Below are 22599 nucleotides of genomic sequence, written 5' to 3' on the forward strand. Positions count from 1 at the left end.
TATAATATAAAACCAGCCACATAGTAAATGTTTAATACATTTTATTATTATTTCACTATAAGAGGAAAGATGACTTTTAAAATGATGATAAAAATATTTCTCAAACACTTACTGTTAAAATTAGAGTTTCAACTTTGCTCTTGATCAGGTTGTATCTATATTTTGCTAACGTGCAATTATTTTGCATATAATTTGGCACCATGTGAATATTTTGCATTCATTATCTACCTTGACCATTACAACACTATAAATTCATTTTACAGACAAAATAATTAAGGGGGAGCATTCTCTAGTCCCATGAATTTTAAAGATACTATATTTTAAATTTATTTTGAACTTCTCTAGGTTTAAGGAGGAGATTCAGAGAAGACATAGCCTATATCTACATTAAAAATAATTTAGAGAAATTTGATGAGGAATTCCCTCCATTATGGGGATATTACCACATTAGACACAGCTTTTTTCGTAATATTTCCTTGAATTACAGTACTATTAGATGAAATTATATAAATCAATAAATTATTTCCTTAAAGATCTATTTTACCCTACATTTTTTAACAGATTTGGAATTTGGTATTTTTGTTCTACTTCTGGCTGATAAGCATAATCAGTTAGATTTGCTTCTGTTGTATTATTTCATAGATAAATTTGAAGCTTATTCCCTTAACTTCATTACTTAATAATAAGAACAGTTAAAATTTTAAATTCCCAGAAATAAATAGAAATATTTCAAAATGTAAGCAAAATAACTGCACACATTAGCTAAATATAGATACAACCTGATCAAGAGCAAAGTTGAAACTCTAATTTTAATATGAACCAAATCTCATGTGTGTCAGTATATGTATGTGTATGTACAACATGAAGTTTTGTTTGAGTTGAAAAATAAATAATAAAAGTAAATATTGCTGGGTCATAAGGCAGCTCTATTTGCAATTTTTTAAGGAATCTCCACACTGTTCTCCATAGTGGCTGTACTAGTCCCACTGCTGGGCATACACACCAAGGAAACCAGCATTGAAAGAGACACATGTACCCCAATGTTCATCGCAGCACTGTTTATAATAGCCAGGACATGGAAACAACCTAGATGTCCATCAGCAGATGAATGGATAAGAAAGCTGTGGTACATATACACAATGGAGTATTACTCAGCCATTAAAAAGAATACATTTGAATCAGTTCTAATGAGATGGATGAAACTGGAGCTGATTATACAGAGTGAAGTAAGCCAGAAAGAAAAACACCAATACAGTATACTGACACATATATACAGAATTTAGAATGATGGTAATGATGACCCTGTATGCAAGACAGCAAAAGAGACACAGATGTGTAGAGCGGACTTTTGGACTCTGAGGGAGAGGGAGAGGGTGGGATGATTTGGGAGAATGGCATTGAAACATGTATATTATCATGTAAGAAATGAAGTGCCAGTCTATGTTAGACACAGGATCCAGGATGCTTGGGGCTGGTGCACGGGGATGATCCAGAAAGATGATATGGGGAGGGGGTTGAGAGGGGCATTCAGGATTGGGAGCTCGTATACACCTGTGGTGGACTCACATCAATGTATGGCAAAACCAATACAGTATTGTAAAGTAAAATAAAGTAAAAATAAAATTTAAAAAAATTTTAAAAAGACCTAAATATAAAAAATGAATAAGATAATAAATAAAGATGCCTGTTACTAACCATTATAAACACAATACTTTTGAAAAAAAAAAGTAAATGTTAAATATTTACTTCTCATGCTGTATATAGCATGATCATAAACCACAGATTATATACTATTATTTTAACTTTCAGGTGACTTCCAAAGAAAGGAAATATTTGAGAAAGTGATGCAATTCTTGAGACTTTTTGAAAATGAGAAGTCATAACAGTTTAGTGACTGAATTAAAAATTATAACTCAACAGTAGAATGCAAGTCAAGTTCACAAAAGAGTTTGTACAGATAATCCTCAACCTGCTTAATTCACAAAAAGAGTTCCAAGTATTGAACATGTCTCCTAAAAACAGGGTTCAACATTAACAACAACCTGAGTTGCAATATTAATATAAATAGAAACCAGAGAGAAAATTCTAAAATGTAGTCAAAAGTTGGATAATATTGATAACAGTATATAATCAAATATGAGGCTATTATTAAAATTCTTTTTTAAAAACAAGGAAAATTGAAACTTGTGGTGTGGTGCCATTATTACCCCATTGGTAGTATTAAGGAAAAACATTTTTAACAAAATATTTTGAAATTTTTCAATAAAATAAAAATTTTTTTTATATTTTTCATTCTTGAAAAATAAATCAGATATCAGATTATTTAACAATGTTATCCCTTAAATTATTAGATCATTATAGTTAAGATGTATGTCTTTTTAGTTTATAGCATATATGAAATTACATATACAATGTATTGTATATATATTCTTATACATAGTAATATAGTATGTGTGTGTTCAGTCACTCACTCATGTGCATCTCTTTGTGGCCCCATGGACTGTACCCTGCCAGGCTCCTCTGCCTATGAAATTTTCCAGGCAATATACTGCAGTGGAGTGTCATTTCCTGCTGCAGGGGATCTTCCGGACCCAAGGATTGAACCCACATTTCTTGCATCTTTTGCACTTCTGGCACTGCCAGGAGGATTCTTTACCACTACTGCCACCTGGGAAGCCCAGTAATATATGATATATTTATTATATAGTGAATATACTATATATATATATGAAGATAAAGTGACATATGCACCTTTTAACTGTAAGGTCCTGAAAATTTAGAATTTAAAAGAAAAATATTATGTAATATGATGTGCATATATATTGTAATCTTTCATACATACCTATTTCTACCCTCACTTTATCATTAGCAAGAAGAATGGTTATTGATTGACCAAAGATTCTCACCCTGAGACCCATGGTTCTTTCAATTTTAATGGATGATACTTGAAAGATTTATAAAATACCTAGAGATAATATAAAATTTATCTGTGATATTTTACACTTTTCTGATGAAGGACTCTCCAACTTTCCTAAAGGTTAAGAGCAGCTATTTGAGATACAAGAAAGCCAATAGAGAAAAGAGAAAGAAAGAAAGAGATGATGGAGTAGTGAGTACGTATGTCATGGTATGGTTTTAAATTCTATCTCTCCCACATGGCTGTGGAATCCTCTTTAAGTTTCATTTTTGAAATTTTAATCCAAAATTATTGAGATAATTATGATACTATTGCAGAATAAACTATCCAAGTAGATTATATACACACTCATCTGGTGGCTCTTGCAAGAAAGGATGGTTGAATTCACCAGAGTAAATGATTGAACTCACCAGTATTATATCTCATCACAGCTACACAGAATCACCCAAATAGCCAAACATTTAGCAATGTACAATAAGATGGCCATGCCAAATTATTAGTTATAATTTAACAATTTGAGATATATGATGCCTATTTTATATTCAAATCATATTCAGATGATATCTATTTCACTATAATACAAATGTCTTCACACCTTTTAATCACATGCTTAGAAGTTACAGATATAAATTATTTCTATAAATTATGATTAATTACACAAAGATTTGTTCCACCTTTTGAATTTTCTATTAATTTACTCAAACAATGCAGATACATACATGAACTAGTTATGAATAAAATTCACCAGGAAAAAAATGACTTGTATTTCAAATATTTGGAGCTTGAATATTACACTCATCAGATGATTGAGTCAAAAGAGAAATTTATTTCATGCTCCCAAATAAAACAAATTTAAGGTAAATGCCTAGAGATGGCCCTAGGACCGACTTCAATTTTGAAGCAATATTGACTTATACAAATATAGAGTTGCGTTTTGAATCACTTTTAATGTGAGGAATACATACATTTTTAATGTTATTTAAAGTCTTGTTCAGAGAAAAATGGTAACAATGTTGTTTTGCCTTTTCTGAGTCAATTGTGAAATCCTTTAACGAATTAGCTGAGATTTACTAAGAAAAATAATTGCTCAGTTCTGTTCTACTCAACAGAAATAGGAGTACTTTCTTTTCAGGTAGTGAGTTGAAAGGACAAAATCACAGTGCCATTTCCTGCTTCACACTGTGCCCATTTAGTAATACAGAATTGGTCACCACGTTCTTAGCATTGCTTTTCAATGAAGTCATGCGCACTGCAGAGGAGCTGAGTAGATAGCTGGTGGATCTCTCTCCATAGGACTTCCTTCCACAACAGAGCTGACTATTGAAATGTCTCCTGAAGCTTTCACTGAGCAAATAAAGAGCAAATGGATTGACACAGGAATTGCAAAAGCTCAGAACCCGGGCAACCAAGGTGACAATCATGTGGCCTAGAGATGGGTCAATCTTGTTATAGTTGAAAGACCTGTACATGTAGAGGATGTGATTTGGAAACCAACAGAAGATGAAGCAGCCCACAAAGACCAGCACGATTTTGGCCAGGCGTTTCCGTGTTTCCATCTGCAAATATAAGGAAATAGTCCTTCTGATTAAAATGAAAATGGAGGCAGCCACATTCTAAAACACACTGTGTTCGAAAGATGTAAAACTCAGCATAGCATGCAAATGCATCCAAAAGCACAAACACGATTTTCCTTGCCAAGATAATGACTTTAACAATTTGATGCAGCCTATTTTGGTCATTACACTATTTTCACTTTAAAATGTTTGACAGTTTATAAAAGGCTATGTTCATGTTAAAACTGTGATCTTAAACATTTCTTAACTTTTCCTTTTGCTTAAAGCCTTATCACGATCACTATAAACATAAATCATTTCTGTTTGTATTAAACTCATTGAATTAAAAAACCACAGAATAAATTCAAGCTTAAAAAGTTTTAAATCAGAGTATTTTAAATGAGAAAATTTGATCTATTGAAATAGGGCATGACTTTTTAAAAATCTTATCCACACACACACAGAAAAAAAATACTTGAAATTTAATTTAAACTCCAGCCTCTCATAAATCAAAAGCATCTGATATAACTGTCATTTCTATAAACATTATTATGTTAGACTATGTACCCTTAAAATAAAAACATTTTCTTTTCATAAAATTCACCTAGTATGTTTAGGGTTTTATAGGAGGGTCTTCAGGAATGTGATAAATAGACAAAATTCAAATATGAGACAGTAATCTTTTTAAATCTAAAAATCATTTTCTAACATCGAGAGCCCCAAGTTTAGCTCACATTTGTCTAATTTGCTTGAATATTTAAATAAGGCAACATGAAAGTGAAGACATAATTTACCAAGATATTTATAGCAGACAAGATATTTTCTGAGCTAAAACTATTGGTAATTGACTAGAATATGCCAGGGAAGTCTGGAAAGGTTTAGGATTAAAACAGATCTGGGGAGTAAGTAGTGGTGAATGATAAACAAAAGTGTAAGTGAGAAGGAGTCTAGACCAGGAAGCAGAATGTGGCGCTCTGGATATAGTCCAGTAGCATCAATTAGACAACTTGGATGAATTAGGGAAGTGGATGTAAAGCTTATATCACTAAGCATGGGCCTCCATAGCAGGTTGAGCCTAGGTGCAAGAATTTCACTGCAGTATACATTTATTTACTATTTATTTATTGGAAAAGCTATAAAGTTGAATTAGACCAAGTCTGACGTTGGCTCCAGCCCACCCTCTTCTCCCTTTCACTCTTGTTTTGAGTCCCTCTGTTCCCAGTCTCCTGCTTTGGTATTCTAACCAAACCTCACCCCCAGTCCCCGGGTAGTGTCCTAGTCCTTTTCTGATGTAACCTTCCCCCAGACTTTCTGTCATCCCTTGTGGGCTACTGGGAGAAGACACAATAATTGAATAAATGTATACTCAAAATGTGACTCAGATGGTAAAGAATCCGCCTGCAAGGCAGAAGACCTGGGTTTGACCCCTGTGTCAGGAAGATCCCAATCCAGTTCCTAGGGTCGCAAATAGTCAGACACAACTGAAGCGACTTAGCACACACACATAATTAAAATGTGAATTTTTTTCTGGTTTGTTATGTGTTTCTTTGCATAAACATTTGCACGTAAAGAAAAGCCATCAGAGACATTCTAACAGGCATGTTCAGGTGTCAGATAAATTGGGCCTCAGTGGACTTTTACAGCTAAGCTGCTGCTGCTGCTAAGTCGCTTCAGTCGTGTCCGACTCTGTGCGACCCCATAGATGGCAGCCCACCAGGCTCCACCATCTCTGGGATTCTCCAGGCAAGAACAGTGGAGTGGGTTGCCATTTCCTTCTCCAATGCATGAAAGTGAAGAGAGAAAATGAAGTCACTCGGTCGTGTCTGACTCTTAGTGACCCCATGGACTGTTAAGACATGGCCACAAAATAGAGACCACTGTCTCCAACATCCCTTCTAGTTCAGGCTACTATGTGTCCCAGTGTCCTCTTACTGTTCTAATCATTCCTGGTACTGAAAGCCCATGAACTAGAAACTCAAAATAGCACTGACTGCTTCTCACCAGCATGCCCTCAACATACACACCTACAGAGCTTACCTGTTTTTTGGTATGTTCATTGTATTCTCCTGGAAGATTATGTGCACTTTTAATTAAGGTCTTTGCAATGTGATAATAATAAATACTAATGATAACAAGTGGTATGAGGAAGTAGACCAAGAAGATGAGCACTGAATGAATCTTTGGATGTAATTCATCCGTCTGAGGGTAGGGTATACACGCCGTGAAGCTGCCATTATCCAAGCTGCCAATGCGTGCCACCTGGGAAAATATGGCTTCGGGAATAGCCAACAGCACGGAGACCACCCAGATGCCCACGGCCTTCATGCAGGTCCACAGCACTGCCCCTGATGTCTGGATATCCATGGGGTTTACAATGGCTCTGTACCTGCGCAGACAGTACATCTCAAATTACTCTCTTAAGAAAGAAAAATTAAAAAGAGAAAGGAAAAGAGAGAGAGATTTTACTAAGATGCCAACCTGTTTACCATAGCCAAGACAAGGAAGCAACCTAGATGTCCATCAGCAGAGGAATGGATAAAGAAGATATGGTACAGATACACAATGGAATACTGCTGCTGCTACTGCTGCTAAGTCCCTTCAGTCGTGTCCAATTCTGTGAGACCCCATAGATGACAGCCTGCCAGGCTCCCCCGTCCCTGGGATTCTCCAGGCAAGAATACTGGAGTGGGTTGCCATTTCCTTCTCCAATGCATGAAAGTGAAAAGCGAAAGTGAAGTCATTCAGTCATGTCCGACTCTTAGTGACCCCATGGACTGCAGCCCACCAGGCTCCTCCATCCATGGGATTTTCCAGGCAAGAGTACCGGAGTGGGGTGCCATTGCCTTCTCAGCAATGGAATACTACTCAGCCATTAAAAAGAGTGAACTAATGCCACTTGCAGCAACATGGATGGACCTAGAGATTGTCACACTGAATTAACAAAGTCAGACAGAGAAGGAGAAATATCATATGACCTCCCTTTTATAAAGAATCTTTAAAAAATAATACAAATAAACTTATTTATGGAACAGAAATAGACATAGACTTACAGAATGAAAAAACATTTTTTTTACACTTAGTAATGTAAAAAAAAAAAAAGAATTGTGGTTTCCAGGATTAAGGATGGGAGGAAGGATAGGAACTGACATGTACATACCACTCTATTTAAAATAGATACCCAACAAGAACTGACTGTATAGCACAGGGGACTCTACTCAATGTTATGTGGCAGCCTGGATGGAAGGGGGATTTGGGGGAGAATGGATACATGTATATGTATGGCTGAGTCCCTTTGCTGTTCACCTGAAATTATCACAACATTGTTAATTGGCTATACTCCAATACAAAATCAAATTTTTAAGTTTTTTTAAAAAGAGAGAGGTGCCAACACCCCAAGCTGTTATGTAGTGTGTGGAATAACTAAGAACCCTGGTGTCTCTCTGTCCACAAGTCATTCCACTGCTTATGAGCACAGAAAAGATGAGAAAAAAATTTTTAATTGTTATTTCCCAAACTTCAATAATTTGCTTACATCCTTCAACAGTATTTTCTCCATCTACACATACTGCAAGTATTATCATATATTGAATAATTTTAATTAAATACTTTTATTTCCAGTTACTACTGCAATAACTATAGCACATAATCATAAATATAAAATGTTCACAAAATGGTATTATTAAAATTTACCTGAATACTTTTCTAGAGCTTCTGAGGTTGGGTCTCCTATGTCTTTTTTCCCCTAAGGACATTGAGAAACCTTAGAGAAGAATTTAGTTGCGGGTTTTCTCCTTAATTTAGTCACAAGGACAGAAAGAACTGGAAATGGAATAGCATTCTGTCTTTATAGCTCAAATTTTGTTAATGTCAAGACCTCATGAAGTCTTCTCCCACCTAACACCATCATAGCAGTAAATGAACCACACTCCAGGACACAATAGCTTAAACAATCCAAGCCTTCTATACCTCATTCAATTGCACATGACTATTACGTAAGTTAATAATAATGCAAACAAAACAAAATCATATGTAAATCTCAAATCACTTATATCTATCTTTAAAAGCATTTCAGGTTACCCATATACCTAGGAGGTTAACAAGATACAGAAAAAGTGATTTTAGTCAAACAAATTAGCACTGTTATTTCATCTCTGATATCTTTTAGAATATCACTTCAGATCTTTTTCTGCATCTGTAAGGTGGGGATAAAACCATCTCCCTCAAAGTTTTGTGATTAGAAAAACTGTACAGAGTACCTATTACAATGCCTGGCACCTAGCAGTTAGTTACCATGCCATGAACCTATGCCTTCTCTTTATTTATGTTTGAGTTAGTTTTATATTTCAAAAATTGAGAATAGTTTAAACTATAAAACAAGCAGATAAAGTCTCCCTCTGAGGTTCTTTAAGAATTTATCCCATTGCCCATAGGAGAGGAGCAGCTCCCAACCTCAATAACATAGTCTTTCTCCTTCCTGACTTGCACCAGATGTCATTTCCAGACCCTCAACAGGAAAGTGGCAGTTCACATTTTCATCTAGAGGGGCTTCCCACAAAATATACAGAAATGAAAGCAAAGCAACAACAAGCAGCTTCAACTCCAAATTTAATGAAGTTGCAAACACATACAGACTTTGCACATAGCAGAACTCAACAGGCATAAGTTTCTTTCTCCTATTCTGATTAACTGAGTGTTCTTCCAAAACTGAAAAAAATACAATCAGTAACTAGAATGAGCTAATGTATCTTCTTTTCTAAACTTTATCAGACGAATACATTCAAATAGGCTGGTTTGTTTTTCAAATCGGAGCGCACTGAGTGCTGCAAAGCAGAAGTCTCTCATTGTATATCTGGTCCCACTCCTGAGTTAAAACAAATTTCAAATCATTACCTCCTTATGTCCAAGAAATGTACTGCTGCCATTGTCTCTTGAATTAAATATTACAGACATTAGCTCTTGACATCCTGTTATGATATTTAAAGATTTTCTTCCTTATACCACCTTTATTCTTCTCGTCCCTAACTTCTTGATTTAGTAAGATATATTACATTTTTACAAGATAGTCAGTGCCGTATTATTATGGCTAAACAAATATTGCTCACTGAAGAGTTAAGTAGTATATTATGATGATGTTTTAAACTTAACTTTTCAGTCTGCCACTAAATAGGAAAAACCATTAAGAATTTCTAATACCAGGGAAAGTAATAATGCATCTTAATGGTGAAGAGTCCAGGTTTTGAACTGGGTTCAGACAATGGTTCCATCCCTGTGAGATTGTGGAAATGTTGCTTAATTTCAGGTCTTAATTTTCTTCACTTTAAATGGTAATAATTACAGTGCCTATTTCATAGTGTTGTGAGGATAAGAAACAAAACAAAAAAAAGCGTTAGCACAGTACTAAGGGCAATTAATCTTACACCTATCTCCAAATCCATAAGAAATTAAAATGTTCAGTGAGATGAAGTATGAGGTTAATTACTAATCAACACTTGATTACTATGTTCTGGGAGAAAAATAGAAGTGTAAACATATAACAGAGCATTTCCAAACCATTTGAAGTGTATATTGGAATGTACTATGTAATTTCACCACTAGTAATTCCAGTTCCTTGGTTTAAATTTTCAAAATGCACACTGAGAAGCAAGAGTAGGTTCTGGACCACACAGAAGAGGCAACCAACTTTATGCTGTTATTAAAGTACCCACACTATGTTTACAAAGTATGTGATACATGTAAACTGAAAAAAGTCAGTAAATATATAAAGAACAGCATTTTCTCTTTCCTTTGTCAGAGCCAGTTTACCAATTTCCAAAACAGTAGATTGAGAAAAATAGTATGAAATAAACTCAAGCCCTAGGTCTTGCTACTGATATCACTTTTAAAAATGAAAGCATAAAGAGAGTAACTATTATAATGATAGCTCTTCATTAAGTTTTATTCTAATCACTAAATAGAATTTTTTTCACATTCTAATTAAAATGGATTTCATGAAGAAGGGCAACTAAACTAAAACATCACATTTTACTTCTGATACACAAAAAAAGTGTTTTAAAAGATAATACTGAATAGAAATGGTCATAGAAACAAAATGAGATGCATAATTTACTCAAAGTCACCCGTCTTTATAGGAATGTGGTTTTAGAAAGAATACATTATACAAACTAAAAGGTCAGTAGTATTTGGTTTAAAAGACAATGACTCTCAACTTTCTATTGAATATTGTCTTTTTATCAACGAAGATTAACTTCTCAATGCCAAAGTGATGTAAAAGCATTATTACAAATGCCAAGAAATTTAGATGGACTCATTTTTCATTAATAATTTATTATGTAAATTAAAGTGAAAGATCATGAACACCACCTTAATCATGCAAGCTAAATTGTTTATCTAAACAGTTTAAGTCAACAACATACTCCTAAGGAAATTTGACCAGGGTTCCATGCAATGATGTCTAATTACACATTTCTCCCCACACCCATCCAGATATTCCTCCTGCTTAAATTCTCCAAATCATGATTGTAGAGAGTCTGGGATAGGGTACTAGACCAAGAGTCAACAGGACTGGATTCTCCTCCCAGGCCTGCCTGGACTTCAATATCCTCATCTGAAAAATAACACAGTTGAACTAGTTGATCCATAAGATAGAATAATAGACATTTCCCACTCTTGAAATATATGGAAAAAAGATTTTATATCAAAGATGCATTTTTCAGCACTGTTTTAAGACTAAAACTTAGTATCTTACCCGTTAGTAGGGGGGAAAATCATATCACTGGACTTCAGGTAATAAAACTAGAAGACTATATAAAGTCATGTCTGAAGGACATGTACTATTCTAGATGTTTTTGCTTCAAATAAATAGCAGCATTTAGTTAGTGAAATAAGTCTTCTCCTTATTTGGAAAAAAAAATCAAAATCAAACACTTTCCTAGTATTAAGGCAGACAGTCTTACCTATCAGGTTATTAAACTACTGAATAAGGAAAGTGCACTTCTAATTTTTTAGGGACACACCAAAAGCTTCTACAAGATTGTTGCACATCTATTCTATAGCTTTTCTATGAAATGGATAATGAAGATCCCCAAAGTGTGTGTGACTCAATGGACATGAGTTTGAGAAAACTCAGGGAGATAGTGAAGGACAGGGAAGCCTGGCGGAGCTGCAGTTTATTGGGTTGCAAAGACTCACGCACGACTTAGCCACTGAACAACAAAAAAGTGTGGAAGGGAAAGGCTAGGCTGTGCAATTTTAAACTAATGCAAATATTTTTAAAATAATGATTTTCTTATTTTTTTTCAAGCTTCACGTCTCTGTCCATTTTAACTCCTTTTACTCTAATTCTCTGATAGAGTCTCTCTCCTTCTCTCCCCTCTTCCTCCCTGCCCTTCTCTTACCCTTCCTTGCCCAGGTACACTCCTGCCCCTCTCCACGGCCGCGGCCTCTGCCCTTACCTGTCGGCACTGAGGGCAGTGAGAGTGAACACGGACACCCCTACGGAGGTGAGCTGGATCACCGGGATGAGTTTGCAGCCCACCTTCCCGAACATCCACTCGTCGAAGAAGTAGCGCGAGGCATCCACTGGGACGCAGGTGAGCAGCAGCAGCACGTCCCCAGCGGCCAGGTTAGAGATGAAGATGTTGGGGACGCTCCTCATGGCGCTGTTGGTGATGAAGATCTTCACCAACATAATGTTGCCCAGCAAGCCCACTGTGATGATGAGCAGGTAGAGGGACGGGATCACACAGCGGAGCACCAACTCCGGAGTGGTCCCGTCCGGGGCGGGTAGGAAATCCCTTTCCGACACCCCGGGAGCAAAACCGCTCCGATTCCCGCCCGCGGGCTGGGAGAGGTTGGAAAGAGACTCGGGTGGCATGGTCTCTTTTCCAGGAGAGTTCGCTGGAGTTTCCGTGCGGCCAGGTGGCCAGAAGAATGCAACTAACTCTTAGGCTGAATGGATTTCCCTCTCGCCAGGACAAGCTTCCCGCCCGCGAGGATCGAGTCACACCGCGTGATCCCCAGGAAGACCCGGCGGGTAAGAAGTGTCCGCAGGACCCAGCCCTTCACTTTTAGAAGGGGCGCGTTGGCTCCTGCTGGCTCCGAATTGAAAAAAAAAAAAAAAGCAAAGCCGTTGAGTCTTTGTTCCAGTTCTCGAGGGATTGTCCTCGCTTCTAGCTCGCGGAGAATAACCCTTTTGTGAATAAAGAGTTGTCGCTCTGAAATTAATTGAAGTACCTGTCAGACTTTTCGCGGGGAAGGCAGGAAGTCATCCTGTCGCTGTCCAGCCGCTGAAACGCTAGGAACTAGCAGTGGGGCGGTTAGCACTTTACTGGTCCCACAGCTTTGCTCTTGTTCTGCAGTTCCTGCAGCGTTGCGTGGGATTGGAGGGGCTCCGAGTCCTTTCTCTCGCGGGACCTCCCTCTATAGATCCATCGTTACCCGCCTCCAAGCAAGAAGCGCCCCAGACAGAAGTTTGTGAACCTCTGAAGATTTGGGGGCTGAGCTGGTGAGTCCCTGATCCTCGCACACTGAATTTAGGAAAGAACACGAGTGACAAAGGAGGAAGTAAATGAATGGTATTCCTTACTACTTTTCTTCCTTGACCCACTTTTCTCACTCCAAAGATAGAAACTCTTTCCTATAGTCAGCATATTGTTTCTTTAACTTACATTTCATTGAAATAAGATGACACCAGCCTTAGGGCAGAAAGTGAAGAGGAACTAAAGAGCCTCGATGAAAGTGAAAGAGGAGAGTGAAAAAGTTGGCTTAAAGCTCAACATTCAGAAAACTAAGATCATGGCATCTGGTCCCATTGCTTCATGGGAAATAGATGGGGAAACAGTGGAAACAGTGTCAGACTCTATTTCGGGGGGCTCCAAAATCACCGCAGATGGTGACTACAGCCATAAAATTAAGACGCTTACTCCTTGGAAGGAAAGTTATGGCCAACCTAGAAAGCATATCCAAAAGCAGAGACATTGCCAACAAAGGTCCATCTAGTCAAGGCTATGGTTTTTCCAGTGGTCATGTATGGATGTGAGAGTTGGACTGTGAAGAAAGCTGAGCACTGAAGAATTGATGCTTTTGAACTGTGGTGTTGGAGAAGACTCTTGAGAGTCCCTTGGACTGCAAGGAGATCCAACCAGTCCATCCTAAAGCAGATCAGTCCTGGGTGTTCTTTGGAAGGAATGATGCTAAAGCTGAAACTCCAATACTTTGGCCGCCTCATGCAAAGAGTTGACTCATTGGAAAAGACCTTGATGCTGGGAGGGATTGGGGCAAGAGGAGAAGGGGACGACAGAGGATGAGATGGCTGCATGGCATCACTGACTCGATGGACATGAGTTTGAGTGAGATGATGGACAGGGAGGCCTGGCATGCTGCGATTTATGGGTTCACAAAGAGTCAGACACGACTGAGTGACTGAACTGAACTGAACTGAAGGTACACAATTCTTAAATGTACAGATCTGATATACACCATTCAGAATCTACAATCTAACCACTATCCCCCAGTGTAACCACTGCTGTTCTGCCTTTTATCATCTGAAACAAGTTTACCTATATTTGAGCATCATATAAGTGGAATTATAAAATGTCTAACCATGTGTTAAACACTTCTTTGGGCTTCCCTGGTAGCTCATCTGGTAAAGAACCTGGCTGCAATGCAGAAGATCCCAGTTTGATTCCTAGGTCAGGAAGATGCCCTGGAGAAGTGATAGGCTACCCCCTCCAGTATTCTTGGGCTTCCCTAGTGGCTCAGGTAGTAAAGAATCTGCTTGTAATGCAGAAGGCCTGGGTTCGATCCCTGGGGAGGGAACATCCCCTAGAGGGCATGGCAACCCACTCCAGTATTCTTGCCTGGAGAATTCCATGGACAGAGGACACTGGCAGTCTCCCCTGGGATCACAGAGAGTCCATGGGGTCCCAGGGTCAGACACAACTGAGTGACCTTCACCTACTTACTCTGAGCCAGCTTATTTTACTGAACATTATATCTGTGAGGTCCACCCATGCTTTTGCATATAGCAGTTTTCATTGCTGTATAGTATTCTAGTATAAATTATACCATTGTTTGGCTATCCCTTCTAATGTTGCTTGACGTTTGGGTTCTTTCTAGCTTTAGCTAACTTGAATAATGTTTCTGAAAATATTCTTGTGCTTGTTTTCTTGTGCACATTTGAATTCCAGATGTGGATTTGCTAGGTCACAGTGATTAAGAATGTTCTACTTGAGCAGAAATTAACAATTTTTCAAAGTGAATTCCAAGGTTTTCTTCTTTTGCATGTCTATGAGCAATTTCACCCCTGTGTATATACTCAATATATATCTGATACTGATACAGTGTTTTAAATAGAATGTCACTAAAAACAAAATAACTTTCCAAATTCACACCATTTAAGTCTAATGTAAACCTCTCAGAAGTGGCACAGTTCTGAAGTTAACTAAGTAACACTGTTCACATTAGGAAATAAACATTTGGCTAGTTCTTGATTAAAGGATAAAATTGTATGATAACAAGAAAATTGGTCAAGGACTGCCTATAATGATCTAATGTGATGAAATGTGCCAAGCCATTTGTTAAATTTAAGTAATTTTTTCAGATATTACTGACCAAGAATAGCATTTAATTATCATAGTTTAATTAGACAAGGTAAACATTTGCATTATAATCAATTTTATGTTTTTCTAATTCAGTTACAAGTCCTAATTATACTCTTCTTGGATTTCATTACTTAAAACAGTCTGTTATTGAAGCTAGCTAAATAGAATATTTATATAATACATCTGAATATGTGTTAATGAACTTTATATATCATAGATAGCAAAGCAATTGATATTACATGTAAGTTGAAAATGTCTCTAGGAATTTTATCTTTTTATTTAAGTTTTTACTTAGCATCCAATCTCATTATGCAAAATAAGTTAACTAAAACCAATTGTCTAAACTCTGAAATCTCTCAGCCTTTCAAATTGCAACTATCCATCTTAGCCTATTTTATATGAAAATATATTGTAGTTTAAATTGCTCTATGCATAGTTTTATTCTCTTCTGGTTGTATTTGGATAATATTAATGATTTAGACAAGAAAAATGTCTAGTCTAAAACTGGATTAAAAAATAGCCAATTGCCTAGAATTGAAGAAATAAGGCATCTGAATTATTGATCTTTTCCATTCAAGTGAATCCTTATGCATTTACTCAAAGGCTTGGGTTGTGGAAGTAAAGAGTATAATAAATGTGTAAATAATGATGACCATCCTGATATTTTATTAAAATATGTTACAAATGTATTACATTATGTATGAACTACTTTAATACATCACAAGTTACATATAGGTATATGAGTGTTGCCTCATTTGTATAGAATCAATATCATCAGAGATAAATAATACTGAAAGGACAAACCTTTTTATTGGAATTGTTGGGTTCTTCAGCATCATATCTAATTTAATGTGTATAAATTTTGAATCTTAATTTCACATATGAAACAATCAAAATTCACACAGACAAAATAACTTGCTTAATTTCATAATACACTAGTAAAACTATATTGAAGTTTTTTTCAAAACTATTTTGAGGTTTATTATATTTGACTTCAAAGTCTATTGTATTGCATTGTTCCCAGAGAATAAAATTGCCTGGAAAAATGTGATTTCTATATAACTGAAGGGTGCATTTTTAATACTGACATTTTCAATGCTTTTAAAATGTATATATTACACGTTTCATTGCCTTAAATTTAACAAATACTGTTCAGAACTATATATAAACCTTTCTTGCTGTTTCAAACTCATGCAAATAAGTTAGAAATCACAACCAAAAGTAAGGACAAATCAGTCAACTGAAACTACGCCAATGATAGCAGAGACAGCATATAAGTAGATAAGAATATTTAAAATGTTAGTAAAACCTTATTTAGTGAGTTTGAGGAGGAATAGGGAAACTAAAATGTAAGGAGAGACATGGAGTATAAAAATACATATATGGAATTTATTAAAAGAAAAAGCAACATTTGTGATGGAAAGCTTTATAGGATTAACAGCTGATCAGATAATATAGTACAGAGAGAAAAAGACTGAAAACAATGAATAAAGTATCAGAGCACTCTGGGAAAATTTCAGTGACCTAATATATCTGTCATTAGGTTATCAAAGGACAGGAAACAAAGGAAAAGGTTTCTAAATAGTTGAAGAAATAACAGCCCCAAATTTTTCAAATTTGAAGAAAGTAGATCCCAGGTAGAAGAAACGTGAAGAAAATTCTACCAAGATTGAAGACTAGAAGTTTTCCCACTAAGGTCAGGAACAAGGAAAGGATGTCCCCCTTCATCACTTTCATTCAACATTGTGCTACAAGTTCTAGGGCTGCAATAGAGACATGTGTACCCCAATGCTCATTGCAGCACTGTTTATAATAGCCAGGACATGGAAGCAACCTAGATGTCCATCAGCAGATGAATGGATAAGAAAGCTGTGGTACATATACACAATGGAGCATTACTCAGCCATTAAAAAGAATACATTTGAATCAGTTCTAATGAGGTGGATGAAACTGAAGCCTGTTATACAGAGTGAAGTAAGCCAGAAAGAAAAACACCAATACAGTATACTAATGGATATATATGGAATTTAGAAAGATGGTAATGATAACCCTGTATGCGAGACAGCAAAAGAGACACAGATGTGTAGAACAGTCTTTTGGACTCTGTGAGAGAGGGAAAAGGTGGGATGATTTGGGAGAATGGCATTGGAACATGTATAATATCATATGTGAAATGAATCACCAGTCCAGGTTCAATGCAGGATACAGGATTCTGGGGGCTGGTGCACTGGGATGACCCAGAGGGATGGTATGGGGAGGGAGGTGGGAGAGGGGTTCCGGATGGGGAACACGTGTACACTCGTGGATTCATGTTGATGTATGGCAAAACCAATACAATATTGTAAAGTAATTAGCCTCCAATTAAAATAAATAAAACAGTCCATGTTAGAGAATGCATGATTTTTTATGTAGAAAATCCAAAAATTCAACAACAAAAAAACAGCTCCTGGAACTATTAATAATAAGTGATTACAGCAAGGTTGCAGGATACAAGGTTAATATACGTCAATTTATTTTTTGTATACCAGCAATAAACAAGTGGAATTTTAAACAAAAATTAAAATTCCGTTTACACTAGCACCCCCCAAAATAAAACACTTAGGTATAAATCTGACAAAATCTGTACCAGATCTAAGATCATTAAAGCAGATGAATCCATGAGGAATGCAAAAGGGCTCAAATACTGGAGACCACATCACCTGTAACCATGGTGGCCTATGGGAGACCCACAGGCACACACAAATAAAAGTATATTTGGGGGTAATCACTACCACATGAGTTTGTCTTGTCTATGTTTCTGTGTAAATGTGTTTCCTACTTTCACTCAGGCAGTTAGCATACAATGATACGACATATATGGGAGATAAAACAAAACCGGACTACCTTGTCCAAGACCCTATTACAGGAAATGAGACTAGGCATGGAGAAATCAGCACAAACAGAACTCACCTTCAATGCAAAGAGGTGTTCAAAGGATGAAAGCTTCTTGCAAAAATATTCAGGGAGAAGGCAAATGATAGCAAGCTTCTCAGTCTGGTAAAGCTTTAACTAAATCTCTTCCAAAGGGAAGAACTGTTAAATGTAAGTGAACAAAACAGTGGGAAGGAGCTTGTGCTCCAAATCAAATAGGGATTATATATATATTATTACAAATAGAAGCTGAAGTAGCCCAGGATGAGAGGACTATGTCTGGAATGACAACACAGACATTTGCCCTGTGAAACCCCTGTAATTGGTGAAAATTATAAATAAACATAAATAATCACCTAATGTCTCCAGAAATTTTTCAAGACACATACAGCAACTAAAGAAATATCATTCAATATTATCTACTAAATCAGTAAAAACATCCAAACTGACATTTGAGACTCAATCCTCTTTTTCTATCCCCACACTAAGCTCAGAATGACATTGCTCCTCTCCAAGTGGGTGCAGCCAAGAACACAGGGCTCCCTCTCGCCCCAGAAGAGGAACAGATTATTAAGCGCCATGAAGAACCATGGTAACATGACAGTCACACACAAAAAGGACAATTCTTCAGAAACTAGATTTAAAGTCACAGACTATTATGAACTAACTGATAAAGAATTCCAGACAGCCACCATGAACAAACTCAATAAGCTATAAGAAAGCTCAGATGTTCAGTAAACTCAGGAATAAACTTAATGAATACGAGGAATACTTTATTAAAGAGATTAAAATTCTAAAAGCAAACCAAACAGAAATTCCAGAGTTGAAGAACTCAATAAATGAGATGAAAACATTAGAAGGCACTGGAAAGAGAGACCATATGTTACAGAATATTCGTGAGTTTGAAGAAAGAAATCTAGAAATGATAAAGTAGAAGAGATAGAATTAAGATGTTAAAAGATGAAGAAATTCTGTGACAACTATCTGACTTCATTAGGAAGGGCAATGTTAAAACAATGGGTATCCTAGAAGGAGAAAAGAGGAGAGAGCAGAGAGCTTATGTAAAGAAATAATAGCAGAGAACTTCCTAAACCTGGGGAAGAAAATGGAGATACAAGTCCATGAAACTAAGAGAACATCTAATTGCCTAAAATCAGAAATGTGTTCGTCAAGACACATTATATAAAAGCTCTCAAAAGTTAATGACAAACAAATAATTTTAAAAGCTGTCAGGGAAAAAAGAACATGAGAAACCTCCATTAGGCTATCAGCAGAATTTTTTCAGCAGAATCTGTACAGGTCAGGAGAGACTTTGGAATGACACACTCAAAGTATTGGAAGAGGAAAAAAAAAAAACTCTCAGCCAAGAATACACAGCAAAGTTATACTTCAGATATGAAGGAGAAATAAAGGTGTTCCGAGAGGAACAAAGGCTGAGAGAGTTCATCAATGCTATTACTAGATCTCCTTTACAGGAAATAATGAAGGAAGCTCTTCTATCTGAAATGGAAAGGGAAAAAAGTACACAAAACTTTGAGTAAGATGAGAGAGACATACGGTAATACTCTATATCAAAATAGGTTTTTTAAAACTTAATTGTAGTACAAAGGTTAAAGGGGAAAAAGGCAGTAAAAGTAACTATAATTACTTCAGTTTGGTGACAAACTCACAACATAAAAAGGGATAATTTAAGACCACAAAAATGGGGAAGAGGAAAAGGATGGAACCCACATAGGAAGATGAAGATAAGGTATTATCGGCAGAAAAAGGACTATGTTATTTACAAGACACTTTACACAAAATTCACAATAACCACAAAACACAAATCTAGAGCAAAGACACAAAACATAAAAACAGGAAACAGAAAACCACCAAATTAAAATAGCAGGCCAAAAATGGAAGGAAAAAGAGACAAAAGAAATACAATCATATAAAAAGATAAAATGGCAGGACTTAACCAAATTTAAAATCACCCTTATATAATGTTATAAACCAATGTTACCTCAATTTTTTAAAAGTTGTTCTTCAAGGAGATAAAACTGAAAAATCTTTAGTTAGATTGACCAAGAAAAAAGAAAAAAAATTACCAAAGTCAGATATGAAAAAGGATCATCACTTTGGTACTTTGCAGAACACGATGAAGAAAGTGGTGAGATGATACACACAATGGAATTTATAAACCATATATTTAAAAAGGGACTTGTACCTTAAAAATATAAAGAGCCCTTATAATTCAATCATAAAAGGGTAAATAGCTCAATTTAGAAAGGCACAAAGGATCTAAAGAGACATTTCTTTAAAGAAGATGTATAATTGACCAATCAGCACATGGAAGGATGCTCAACATCATTAATCATCAGCGAAATGCACATCAAAACCATGATGAAAAACTCACTAGGATCACTATGATTAAAAAATAAAGACATCAGGAAACGCTGGTGGTCCAGTGGCTAGGACTCTGTGCTCCCACTGCTGAGGGTCCAGGTTCAACCACTGGTCTGTGAATTAATATCCCACAAGCTGAGTTATGCAGCAAAGAATAAAATAAAATTTAAAAACTAAAGACAAAATCAAGTGTTGACAAAGATGTGGGGAAATTCAAAGCCTTAGAGAAATGAAAAATGGTGCATTCACTGTGGAAAACAGTCTGACTATTCTTCAAAAGATTACACAAATTACCATAGTACCCAGCAATTCTACTCCTAAGGATATATGCAAGAGAATACCAGATTACCTGACCTGCCTGTTGAGAAATCTGTATGCAGGTCAGGAAGCAACAGTTAGAACTGGACATGGAACAGCAGACTGGTTCCAAATTGGAAAAGGAGTACGTCAAGGCTGCATATTGTCACCCTGCTAATTTAACTTATATGCAGAGTACATCATGAGAAACACTGGACTGGAAGAAACACAAGCTGGAATCAAGATTGCCAGGAGAAATATCAATAGCCAGGAGAAATAGACATGCAGATGACACCACTCTTATGGCAGAAAGTGAAGAGGAGCTAAAAAGCCTCTTGATAAAAGTGAAAGAGGGGAGTGAAAAAGTTGGCTTAAAGCTCAACATTCAGAAAACGAAGATCATGGCATCCGGTCCCATCACTTCATGGGAAATAGACGGGGAAACAGTGGAAACAGTGTCAGACTTTATTTTGGGGGGCTCCAAAATCCCTGCAGATGGTGACTGCAGCCATGAAATTAAAAGACGCTTACTCCTTGAAAGAAAAGTTATGACCAACCTAGACAGCATATTCAAAAGCAGAGACATTACTTTGCCGACTAAAGTCCATCTAGTCAAGGCTATGGTTTTTCCAGTGGTCATGTATGGGTGTGAGAGTTGGACTGTGAAGAAGGCTGAGTGCTGAAGAATTGATGCTTTTGAACTGTGGTATTGGAGAAGACTCTTGAGAGTCCCTTGGACTGCAAGGAGATCCAACCAGTCCATTCTGAAGGAGATCACCCCTGGGATTTCTTTGGAAGGAAAGATGCTCAAGCTGAAACTCCAGTACTTTGGCCACCTCGCATGAAGAGTTGACTCATTGGAAAACACTTTGATGCTGGGAGGGATTGGGGGCATGAGGAGAAGGGGACGACAGAGAATGAGATGGCTGGATGGCATCACTGATTCGATGGACGTGAGTCTGAGTGAACTCCAGGAGTTGGTGATGGACAGGGAGGCCTGGTGTGCTGCGATTCATGGGGTCTCAAAGAGTCTAACACGAATGAGCGACTGAACTGAACTGGTGGCTCAGATGGTAAATAATCAGCCTACAATGCAGGAGACCAGGTTCAGTCCCTTGAATGGGAATATCCCCTGGAGAAGGAAATGGCAACCCACTCCAGTATTCTTGTCTAGAGAATTCTATGGACAGAGGATCCTGGCAAGCTTAATCCTTGGGATTGTAAAGAGTCAGACACGACTGAGCAACTAACATACTATACACAAATTAATATAGTTTTATTCATAATAACCAAAAAGTAGCAACAACTCAAATGTCTATCAAGCAATGAATAAATAAAATGCAATCTATCCATACAATAATATTCCTATATTGCATTAAGGAATCAAGTACTGACACCTGCCCCAATGCCAATGAAGACTGAAAACACTATGCTAGTTAAAGAAGCTAATCATAAAAGACCAGATAATGTATGATTCCATTTATACAACACGGATTGTATGAAATTTATATGAAATGTTCAGAAAGGGCTAATCTATAGAGGTGGAAAGCTGCCTCGGACTGGAGAGCTGTGGGGAAATGGGAATAGGAAAAAATGCTAATGGATACTGGTTTTGCTTCCCTGGTGGCTCAGAGGTTAAAGTGTTTGCCTGCAATGCGGGAGACCTGAGTTTGATCCCTGGGTGGGGAAGATCCCCTGGAGAAGGAAATGGCGACCCACTCCAGTATTCTTGCCTGGAGAATCCCATGGACGGAGGAGCTTGGTGGGCTACAGTCCACGGGGTCGCAAAGAGTCGGACACGACTGACAACTTCACTTTCACTTTCATGTTTGTGCACACTCAGCCATTCAGTCGTGCCCAACTCTGCGACCCCATGGACTTGTACCCTGAACTTACTATGTATGTTCTTTGATTTACATCAATATATGCAACAAAA

At 37.0% G+C, this 22599-nt stretch overlaps 1 protein-coding gene across 1 annotated transcript; it reads right to left on the reverse strand.

Annotated features, from left to right (window-relative positions):
• NMBR (neuromedin B receptor) lies at positions 3845 to 12573 on the reverse strand. Its single transcript, XM_005684853.3, has 3 exons — positions 11922 to 12573; positions 6508 to 6856; positions 3845 to 4473 (listed from the first exon to the last, which is right to left on the reverse strand). The coding sequence occupies exons 1-3, from the start codon at positions 12341 to 12343 to the stop codon at positions 4072 to 4074; spliced, it is 1173 nt and encodes a 390-aa protein (XP_005684910.2). The 5' UTR covers positions 12344 to 12573; the 3' UTR covers positions 3845 to 4071.

This window comes from Capra hircus, chromosome 9, assembly GCF_001704415.2.
Source record: "Capra hircus breed San Clemente chromosome 9, ASM170441v1, whole genome shotgun sequence".
Lineage (NCBI taxonomy): Eukaryota > Metazoa > Chordata > Mammalia > Artiodactyla > Bovidae > Capra > Capra hircus.